Below are 11,575 nucleotides of genomic sequence, written 5' to 3'. Positions count from 1 at the left end.
GGGGTGTCCCGGCGACGCTGAAGTCAGGCGAGGAATAACAAAGAGGCGGCTTCAGAGATTCAGACCAACGTACCTCCGGTGAAGAAATGGAGAACTTATATAGACCTCTCGAAGGAGCCTGGGCGCGCCAATCAAAGCAATCACCTGCTTTCGACCATGCCCAGGTATGGGTCTGTCAGAAGGGCATCCATAAGGCCATACCGCTACTGTATCAACCTCTCCATGATGTGACGGCGAGATCCTCCATCGTGCAATCTTGTGTACGGCCTAATCATCAGACATGCCTTTGCTGACATCATATATCCCGAGCCGAACGAATAGGCCGCTCGGCTAACCTTTATATCGAACGAATAGGCCGCTCGGCTAACCTTTGTATCGAACGAATAGGCCGCTCGGCTAACCTTTGTATCCTCGCCCTTATCCTGGCCGAACGGACCACCCGCTCAGCCCTTCGGTCCCAGCCGGGCAGACACCTGCTCGACCATTCAGTCCTCCCGCCTTGGCGTCGGGAACCCAAGCCCATGGCTGGGTTATCTCTGGCTCCGCTCGGACCTGCTCAACTGCTTGACGCGGCCATTACCCGCTTAGTCAGCCCTCCATCCATCCTCAGGCTGGGACCCTTCAGGAAGTGGGTCCCCCATTCTTACCGCTGGATCAATAATATTATTGGATTTAAAATTATATTATTAAAGGTTTTTTTTTAAGTGAGACATTATCTTTTCTTTTTTTCTAGTCAAAACAAAATAAAAGTATAAAAAGTTGAAAAAAAATTTGTATGAATAAGTATGCTATTTATTATTTTATTAAAAAATAAATTTAATTAGGTATTTTAGGTTTTGCTTGAAAATAAATATCGCGTGAGACTATGACCACTTACGCTTTTCTAAGATTGAATATACCCCCTTAAATCCACAACTTTCTATTAAATTTACAAATTTCTATAAAAGTCTTTGCAACAAAGTCTATAGTAGGGCTGTGCAAAAAAACCGGGAAACCGAAACCCGAACCGAAACCGGTAGTTTACCGGTTCCGGTTAACCGGTTAACCGGTTTTAAACGGTTTCGGTTAACCGGTTTTTACCGGTCTACCGGTCCGGTCCCGGTTTGGTTTTTTCCCCACCGGTTTAACCGGTAAACCGATAACCCGGTTAACCAGAACCGGTTAAAATAAAACGATGAGCAATCTCAGTTAGAGATCTCGACGAGCTGGTGGAGCAGAAGCATCGAACTACTGACACGAGGCTTGCATGCTCGCTCAACGACAAGATCGAGCTATATAAGCGAGACCGTGAAGATTTGGAAATGTAGATCAGTAGATGGAACAGCTCGCTTTGGACTATGAAATTTTGAAGCAACTAAGCAAGAAAACCATGACATCACTTCTCAGTTCTCATCTCGAGCAAACTCGGCTGCGGGAGCAACTAAGAATGCAGTATGAATGCTCAGCACATTCAGCAATCATCGGCGACCTCGAGGCCCATGTCGAATGCTTAGAGAGGGAGATTAGGCAGCAAGCCGAATCAAGTCGAATGTAGAAGCCATGGTGAACGCGAAGACTGAAGAACAGAAGAAGAGAAGAAGGCCCTGCGAGGTGTGGGAGCCCTGCGCAAAGCGAACTGGAACGGCGTTCGAATCGCCGAACGCCTTCGCGAGGAACTCACCCTACTGTCTTCACAAGCTTCGTCTGTGTTCTTCGAGAACGAAAAAATAGTCAGGAAACTAGGAAAGCACTGAAAGAAGTGAGTGAATTGTAGTCACAAAGAAGGAATTTACCAATTTGGCGAAAACGTTGGAGAAGAACAAGGAAGATTCGGTATCTCTAACAGAGAAGTTACCAGAGGAATCAGGAATCTCAGATCGACACAGTAGACCAAATGGCGGGTGGCGGAGACTGTTCTAGTGTTCTTGGACAACGCCGGTGATTCGACGTCTGCGACGATGCTACCCGTCGGCTAGGGCAAAAATCGCGAATCGCGATTTTGGGCCAAGCGCGGTCACGCAGAGTCGAGGGGAGAGAGATGGTCAGGGGGGATTTTTTTATTTTATATTAAACAAATTACAAACCCAATAATCAAGCCCACTTACCATAACCAGCCCACTTAGCAACAGCCCACCGGTTCTCGGTTTGAACCGGTTAACCAACCGGAACCGGTTCAAACCGGAACCGGTTAAATCAGAAAGGATACCGGTCGGTTAACCGGTTTTACATAACCGTTGATAAACCGGAATTAACCGGAACCGGTTAACCGGTTAACCGGTTAACCGACCGGTTGAACAGCCCTAGTCTATAGAAATTCATGGAATTCTTTCCACAACTATATGAGATTCTATAAAAGTCAATAAAATTTATCAACTGCACAAAAGTATATCGTTAAAAAAAAGTCAATGATAGTTATTTAATCTATTGATTGAATACACCCCGTTAGATAGGTTTTCTCTTTTTGACACATGGATATAAGAATTAATTAATGCATAGTATAGTTTGAATGTGTCTCGACTCATAGATTTTAACTATTTCAGATAATGAGACGAATGAGACAAGAGATATTGATAGGTGAGCAAGCTCAAGACAGTGACAGTATAATCCAAAAACCTTCAAATTTAATTTCCACATTAATTAAATATTTTCTTTGAATAATAAATTCTGAAATTATATGACCTGTCCCTAATGTTGTTAGTAGTTAATGATTTTAAGAACTCTTTAAGTATTTTAGTTAAATCAAGAGTATGTTATAGTTGTAAGTATAATTATGATTTGGGAAGTTCATACTTTAAAAAAAAAAAATAGTCCGGAAAGTTTCAAATATATATTAGAAGAATGGTAGAGGAATTAGAAGAATAAATTTTGCAAAATTCACTAATAGAAGTTTGAGATGACGATTTCAAAAAATTCAATTTTTTTAAAATACTATAATAACATTGAGATAAATAAATACGAAATTTGATAAATATTTTCTCTTGTTAGGTTAGTTTGGCAGTTAAATGCTCTCTGTCAAGGTGTTATAAAGATATTGTTCTGCTAAACAAATAAATTATCAAGCTTGAATTTAAATCTTGCACTGTATTTTGGGCCGTGGGCCGAATTTTGTTGGGCCCACCTCTCGATCTCAACTCTTATTCATCTAACTTCGTTTGACTGCTTGAGAGGGCGTTCTCGTCTTTTGACTGGGTTCTAATCGATCGAAGAGACAAAAAAGGAGCCGAGAAAGGGTTTTGGTGTTGGACAACAGGAGCGATCCAAAGAGGCGTCGGCTCGAAGGTCCCTCCCTCAAATCCCTGGTTTTCTATGAATCAGATGCTTTTGTTGGCATTTTCTTTTATTCCTGGAAGAAATTAGCTTCCCCCCTTTCTATACTGGTTCACCTTGCCATTGAAATTTTTGCTCTACCTACCTTGGAAGAGATTTTGAGATGTTATCATCCTGATCCGCTGGTTTTGTTTTTTTTGGTTATTTTTTGGTCACTATTGATAGTATTGATTCACAATGAAGCATTCATAATGAAGCGTTCAGAGGAAATAATTAAAACAAAAAAAAAGAACATACTAATTTAAAGTTTCTTTGGATTTTCTTCTTGTTGTGTGGGTTGTTTAACAAGCTTGTGAACTCCCATCTTCACTCTGTTATGTTCTTTGCACAACAAGATATTATCCCATTTTTCGATAGGGATGCTGCATTTCATGAAAGAGCTGTAAAATAAACTGTAAATCTTGCACAATTTGTTTTGGTGTTGTAATGAGTGGTAGGTCTACTACACAAACATTGAATGAGTGAAACTATGTTTGTAAAGTGAGGACAAATATCTGGGTGGTTGTCTCTTTGAGCAAAATGGGAAAGTGACCGTGATTTGGATTGTTGGTATGAGTCAATAAGATGGCCTCTACCTGAGAATGGACACGTTGAAACTACCCAACCTCTTAACTTTCAATGAACTTTGGTGCTAGGGTTACAGGTGGAGTCTATTTGTGAATTTTCTCTAATAACCTCTTGAAAAGCAGGGTAAGAACGATACATCCATTGTGGTCTAACCCTTTCCCGGTACCCGACATGACAGGAGCTTGCACCGGGCTTCCAATATATATAACAGTCAATGGTACCCTATGGTACATACATTTTTCTTTAGCATGCTTTTGAAGAGTTAATATAGCATAAATGAGAATGCTAAGATGGATGTGTGAGTTCACTAGAGAATGTGAAGATAAATTAATACTCTGTGTAGCTCTAATAAATTATAGAATAATCTGAAAACAAGTTTAAATGGTATGGATAATCTTCATGGAACACGAATGAATTCTTAGACAAGTTGAAGATGCAAGGAATAGAGGAATAAAAAGAAAGCTTAACTTAGAATAACCCAATTCGATTTAAGGGATTTTATATGACTATGCTGGTATAACCTTACATAGAGTTCTATGGTGTGATAAAATTCATGTAGTTGACTCGAATAGTTGGGATCAACATGGTTGATGATTATGGTGGTTCTTCTAGACTAAAACTTTAAGATATTTGTATCTTTGGAATTGGCTTTAGAATCCATTAAATTTAAGCTGTTTGGTCAACCACACCTATTCTAGCGGTAAAGTTGTCTAGTTTTGAAAGCAACGTTGCATCTTACCTTGCGATGTTATTCATTGTCTCCTAAAATCCTACCTCAGAACCTTGGTACATCTAAGTTCTTTAGACTTAATAGAATAAGGTTGACAATTGCATCTTTTTGATTGTTCAAATTTCTAATATCATATAATTGATTATGGTATCATTTTGAGTTGGAGATCTGTATCATGGGCATGGCTATAATATTATGAACTTATAATTAACTTATACTACAATATTTAATTTTTTTATACTGGTATATTTGCTAATAAACAATTTGTGCTACTTTTGTCAAATTTCTTGTCTTAGGCCATCATCATCATCACTTTCTGATAACTATTAGAGGTTGACTACATCAATCTTATCCCTCTATTGAACTCTATTTAACTATATATTTACGGCTGTAAATGAATCAAATGCTTATGAGTAAGTTTAGTGTTTGACTTCGTAATAACTTGTTTATGTTCATTTTATTAATGTTTGTGGACAAAGATTGTGAACTATTCATGTCCATGAATAAAGCATGTGAAGTATGTTTGAAATCTCTCAAAACGAAAAACAAACTTGGAGTATCAAGCTCACTGACTAACCAAACAATCTTAAAAATGTAAAAAACTTCAAACAATGAAATAAGCATGAAGTGAAATGTTGTTCCATGCCGGACAGCACAAACGGTATTTACCATTCCGTTGTGCGGGCGAAACCGGTACCCCAATCTCCAAAATTTCGCATGGCGCGTGATAGCGCACGTTTGCGATAGCTGTCACGATCGATTATTCGAGCAGAAGAAAAAAAAACTAGTGAGCGATCAGTGGCGAGGCGACGTTGAACAGTGGCAAGGCGACGAGGAGCAACAATGACCACTCAAGAGATATGATTTCCCCCTTCATAAACAGCCCAGAGGGCGTTGGAAGCATCTCGCGACGCCTTCAGCGCTGAAGGTGTCGTGGGACGCTTCTGGTAGTGTCGAAGGCGTCGCGGGACACCTCTAGCACCGCCAGAAGCTTCTTGGGAAGCTTCCAACGACACCGGAAGCGTCCCGGGATGTCGTCGGACGACCCCCAGCTATGGGTGTCAATTCGGGTGGGTCGGGTCGGGTCGGGTTGATTTTTTTTTTTAACCCAACCCGAACCTGACCCGAACTTGAATTTAATCCGAAACCCCTAAACTCGAACTCGACCAACCCGAACCTAACTCGGATAACCCGAAAATCCAATTCAAAATGACTTTTTTTTTTGTTGCTATTTTTTTCTATAATTCTTCACTTTTCTCCCCATACTCCATCATTATCATACTAACATTGATATTAATATACATAAAAACATCTTAATTTTCAAAATAAAATTCGATTTAACCCAAAAAATCGAATAAACCCTATATTTGGGTCAACCTGAATTTGACCCGACCCAACCCGAATCCGACCTGACTCAACTCGAAAACCCTCCAACCTAAACCCTATCCGAACCCGAAAATGCCAACCCGAACCTGATTTTTTTCGAGTCGACTCGGGTTGGGTCGTCGGGTCGGGTTCATTTTTGACACCCCTACCCCCATCGATGTTTGCGGCGATGTTTTTAACACCGAGTAAATTAAAATTTTAATTTAATTAATTTAAATAATTCCCAAGGTATTTGTGATATTTTAATTAGGCTTTTATAAACTCTAATTTAATTATCCCAATAAAATATATAAAAAATATTTAAAATTAATTTTTTAAAATAAATTTTATTAATTAATATTCTGAAATTTTATTTTTTAATGTTTTAAATTTCATTTAAAAATTCTAAAAAAATTATAATTATTCAGTTTTATATTCTAATATTTTTTTTATTATTTTCAATTTCATTAAAAAATTTATTTTTTTTATTAATTAGATTTATACTATGATAATTTTTTATTATTTTATATTTTTTTACTATTTTACTATTTAATTGATAATTTTTTTATAAAATATATATTATTTAAATTAATAATTAATTAAATGAATAAATAATTATTTTTTAAAAAAATTATATTTAATTATTTTTTCTAACCATATTAAGTTGTTCAATAATTGAGAATTTATATAAAATCTATACAACTTATTTTAAATTATACACAATAAACATATTTATCTAATAATTACTATATATAAATAAAAAAATACTGAAACCGTATCAGCACGATACCGAAACTGTATCGATCCGATTTAGGACGGAAACTTCGGCACAGATCGAGATTTTACACCTTGGAAACAAGTTTGAATTATGAACTCGTTAACATTCAGACTCAAACCAACTATGCAAGAAAGAAACCAAGTAAGCTTAAGCAATTGTCATTTTAGTAGCTTGGTTAATTTTACGTTTAGTTCAGGCTTGGTTACCTTACTAAACACTCCTAAACGGCACAAGTTTTTATTTATTTGGCTCATTTTCAGATCTTAAATCACTTTGATTTACATCAGTTATCATTTTATTATCTTCTATGTCCTTGCATTTTTTTTTGTAATTATTTGTCTTGCTTGGCTATAGAATTTATTTGATTGAATGACCACCTTTAACAATGTTCATGACAGTGTCGCATATTTATTTCTCATTTTATTGAAAGGGAGCCTTGGCGTTGTTGCTTTGTGACCAAAAGGTCACGGGTTCAAATCTTGCAAAAAGCAGGATAAGGCTGCGTACAATGGATCCTTTCCCTGGACCCCGCATAGCAGGAGCTTCGTGCATCGGGCTGTCCTTTTTTATTGAGTTACACCTAATTGCTCCTAGATATCAGTATTTTTTATTTTATCTTTCCTAGTACACTCGGACATCCATCATCATATTCTTTTCTATGTTAGATTAACTTTTTTGTATGGGTTATTTACTTATATTAAATTTTTGTATGTATTATTTAGTAACTTCTGAATACTATTTTATATGTCATATACTTCATATATGTGGCTGCATGTTAAATACTTATATTAAATTTGTAAAAGTCCACCTCATTTTTCTAGGTGTGTATACCCATGAACCTAGGCCCTTCGTCCACTTACTCATCTTCATAATTACCAACTCTTTGTTGATCCCAACTATTCAGACTCGGTTAGATTGATCTTGCCTCTCTATTGAATCCCTTACAAGGCTATATCACTACTATTATTTTGATATCTTAGTCACATTTTTTTTTTACCTGAATTATGATAACATATTGCCTAATTTAAAACATCAGTCATTTAAACTGTTGGTTGATGCAAGGGTTGGGCAGATCTCCTTCATAGTATTGTAGGGTTGATCATATTTTTAATCATCAATGTATCAGTGACATCTAAAACTGAAGTTACCTGTTTGATCGCTATCCATTTACAGTCATCAATTATGTGGTAAACTTATGTTGATGTTTCCTTTCATTATGATGACCTTTTGGATCGTCCACATGGCTTAAGTGTTCAGCAAACTCCCATGACAAGTTGTGAAGAAAATGTGAACCATATTTTAGTAGCATGATTGCCCTCATGTCCTGATAGCATTACATTTAACTACTTATTTTAGCACTTCAGCCCTTGATAGAATGCCTACTTTGATATATTCAGGTCCGTCAATGCATATGTTGGTCAGATCAAGGTATCTTTGTAAAGCTAGCCTAGAAATCAGTTTTGTCAAAGAGGATAACTCATTCATTCTGTTGTGTGTTATAATTCTATTGTGGTTTAAACTGCAACACTTTTTCTTTGAAATTCTTATTGGAATGGGTATTTTTAAAACAGCCCCATATAGCATGACCAATGCCTGGATCTAGGCATGGAATGGAGAATTAAAAAGAGCCATCAAGGAGTTTGCAACTGTGATTACATCTATTTTAGAAACTGAACTGCTATTCATTTGTCTAAGACTGAAAGAACTATGTTGATAAAATTTGTGATTGAAGATTATTTCTATTACATATCTGAGAAACACTTCTCCAAACTAGCCAGTCAATTACATTTGGTGATCAACCTGATTTGATATTTGGACATGACTACCTGTGTTCACATCCAATTTCAGATTTTTAAGAAGCATTGTAGCATATTATAAGTTTGACCATGCATTGTATTCCCTATCATGAAGGTATAGAGAACAATATATGTCGAACCCTCCTGACAGTTTAAATATAAAGAAAAGTGATTATGTGATCCAACTGTAATTATTTCTGAAGTCAATATTGTTCAGGCAAAGTGGCTATTCACTTAGAGATTGAAGTCAATTCTTGAGTTTCAAAATGAAATTATCTAAGGGTTGTTAAGAAATTAATTAGCCAACCCCACAATACAATAAACAAGATTCTCTTAAGTACATTTCCTTTTTCTTTATTTTTTTCACTTTTTAAAAATTGCACCATTCAAGTACACAATATTGTGAGATTAGACCATAGGTTTTGTAGCAGTCAGTGCCTAGACCCATAATGTCAGTTGACTTCTTCTCTTACTCATGTATACAAGGTTAGCAGTTGATACCAATCTGTATATCGAAACCTTAAGAAAGCAACATTGTATGTGATTAAGGTGATCCAATAGATAAACACACTGATTCCTTTTAAATTTTGTCATGAATAATCTGTAAATTGTACACATAAATGCTATGCGTTTTTAACTTTCAATTTTTACAAGTGCTCACGTGAGTGCCATTTTCTATTTCAGGTGGCATGGCAGGTAGGAATCGTATTCCCCGCCATCTTGTGAATGAGAGGTCTCATGGTTTCCGAGATGGTCCTCCACTTCGTCGACCTGTGCCTGTACATCCAGCTGAGGAAGAACTAGCTTTGAGGCATGACGAAATCCGTAGGCTTCATACTGACAATCAGCTACTGATGGACGAAAATATTGCTCTCAGGAGAGAGATAACGTTCGCCAAGGATGAACTCCATCAACTTAGTCAGGCTATACCCAAGCTCAGGGCCGATAAAGAACTAGAGGCGAGGGAATTGATCCAGAGGGGTCTTAAGTTGGAAGCTGATCTTCGTGCTGTTGAGCCCCTCAGGGAAGAGGCTCTGCAACTAAAATCTGAAGCACAGAAGTTGGACAAATTGCGACAAGAGTTATCTGCAAAGGTTCAAACTATGCAACAAGATCTGAAACATTTGCAGGCTGAAAACCAACAAATACCTACATTACGCGCTGACATTGATGGACTTCGACAGGAATTGGTTAGAGCCAGGTCTGTGATTTCCTTAATATTATCGTCTTTTTCACTATCATTTCCTTACCTTTCCTGGGAATCAAATACAAAATACCTAAATGAGTAACATTTAGCTTGCTAGTTACAGTTCTTGTTCATAGTAAATATCTTTTCATGGTTCTGTAGGACGGCATATGAATATGAGAAAAAAGCAAATGCCGAGCAAGTAGAACAGAGGCAAGCAATGGAGAAAAACATTGTATCCATGGCTCGGGAGGTTGAGAAGCTGAGAGTAGAGCTGGATAAGAGAGCAAGAGGACTCAGTTAGTCGTTTGCTAGTCTATTTCTATGCATTCTGCCTCATGAAAACTGATTCTCTGTTATTCTATAGGTTCTGGCGGGTATAATATGCTTAACCCAAGTGCCAATATGAGTTACATGACTCCATATGAAGATGGCTACGGCGGAGACAAAGGTTATTATGGAGCTGCTGCCCCATGGGGTGCACCCAATGAACCTCGCGGCTTTTCTCGTCATTGAAGGAAATCCTTCTTCTACATGCCAAGAACTGAACTTCCTCTTCTCAGGTAGTACGTCGCCGCCAACAAGCCTTGCTCATGCATTTCACTTGTATCTGAATGATAATTCTGTAGGTTGAATGCTTCATATAGAAACAGTACGTCCTATGGAACCCCATTTGCCTAATCTGTTATTGTGATATCAGCAGCTTCTACGGACACTTTACGATCTCTAGTTTTTCCTTTTTGATATGATATTATTTGGGTTTGATTGAATTTATATTTTGGATTTAGAAATATTAGAAATAGCAATTAGTGAATGACTATTCATATTTTGAATATTATAACTAACAAATACATATGATAATTTGTTTGACTTGTATGATCTACTTAATTCAGCTTGTTTATGTATCAAAATATATAACAATTTTGTTATATATTAATTCACGTAAATATAACAATTTTGTTATATATTAATTTTGTAAAATATATTATAACTAGCAATTAATATATATGTATGTGTGTATATATATATATATACACTTTTTTTTACATATACAGACTCTGAAAAAGAAAATCGTTTTTATTATATAAAAAAATAAAGTTAAGCTTATGAACTTATATACTATTTATTTTTTTACTTTATTTGGATTTTTTTCTTTTTGTATCCTTACTTTTTTTATTTATTTGGATTGATATCCTTTTTTCTTTAATTTCTTTGTTTATTTCTGCTATTTTTTTTTAACAACTTAAGAATTGAGCAAATTCCTTTGGCAACTAGATTAAAAGCGTTTGGTAACATGTTTTACGAAAATAAATGCAATCAAAATTGAGAAAAACAAATGGAGTATATATATATATATATATATATATATATATATATATATATATATATGATCCTGATCCATGTAATTGTATTGTTAACTGGCGCTTTCTATGTTGCGTAATGAGCCCCACGTGGTACCCACTTTTGCTGCTAATAACAAGAAAAGGCTGCCTCATGGAAGGCTTGTAGAGCTGTAAATGAGTACGCATGTAAAAAACTTATTTATACTCATTGATAAATTTTTTATCAACGTTTTAAATAAATATTTTTAAAAAAATAAATAAGTTTATATTATTAGGTTTAATAATCAATTAAATAAATTTAAAATATAAAAATTTTAAACATTTAAATTTAATTAAAAGTTCAATAACAATTAAAAGAATCAAACTCAAATCAAATTTAAACAAACTCAAACTAAAAAAAAAATAAGTCAAGTTTAGATAATCATGGATGATCCTGTCCGAAAGTCAGGAAGACGGATGCTGGAGAAGTGACGCTATTATCGACCTCCGATGGACTTCGCTCCC

At 36.0% G+C, this 11,575-nt stretch overlaps 1 protein-coding gene across 1 annotated transcript; it reads left to right on the top strand.

Annotated features, from left to right (window-relative positions):
• The first annotated feature begins 3,134 nt into the window (after positions 1–3,134).
• On the top strand, positions 3,135–10,502 carry LOC121988696 (protein FLX-like 3). Its single transcript, XM_042542261.1, has 4 exons — positions 3,135–3,258; positions 9,227–9,743; positions 9,891–10,027; positions 10,096–10,502. Exons 2-4 carry the CDS (start codon positions 9,232–9,234, stop codon positions 10,242–10,244), a joined length of 798 nt encoding a protein of 265 aa, XP_042398195.1. The 5' UTR covers positions 3,135–3,258; positions 9,227–9,231; the 3' UTR covers positions 10,245–10,502.
• The last annotated feature ends 1,073 nt before the right edge of the window (positions 10,503–11,575 follow it).

The sequence above is a fragment of the Zingiber officinale genome, chromosome 6B (assembly GCF_018446385.1).
Source record: "Zingiber officinale cultivar Zhangliang chromosome 6B, Zo_v1.1, whole genome shotgun sequence".
Taxonomy (NCBI): Eukaryota; Viridiplantae; Streptophyta; class Magnoliopsida; order Zingiberales; family Zingiberaceae; genus Zingiber; species Zingiber officinale.
Note: the sequence above shows the minus strand (reverse complement) of the source record. Positions and strands in the feature narration are given on the sequence as shown.

Bases quoted from the DNA above. Each gene is read 5' to 3' on its own strand.
- LOC121988696 (XM_042542261.1), top strand. From the start codon at position 9,232: ATGGCAGGTAGGAATCGTATTCCCCGCCATCTTGTGAATGAGAGGTCT. The intron at 9,744-9,890 runs GTCTGTGATTTC...ATGGTTCTGTAG, and splicing joins CAGGAATTGGTTAGAGCCAG to GACGGCATATGAATATGAGA. The intron at 10,028-10,095 runs GTTAGTCGTTTG...GTTATTCTATAG, and splicing joins TAAGAGAGCAAGAGGACTCA to GTTCTGGCGGGTATAATATG.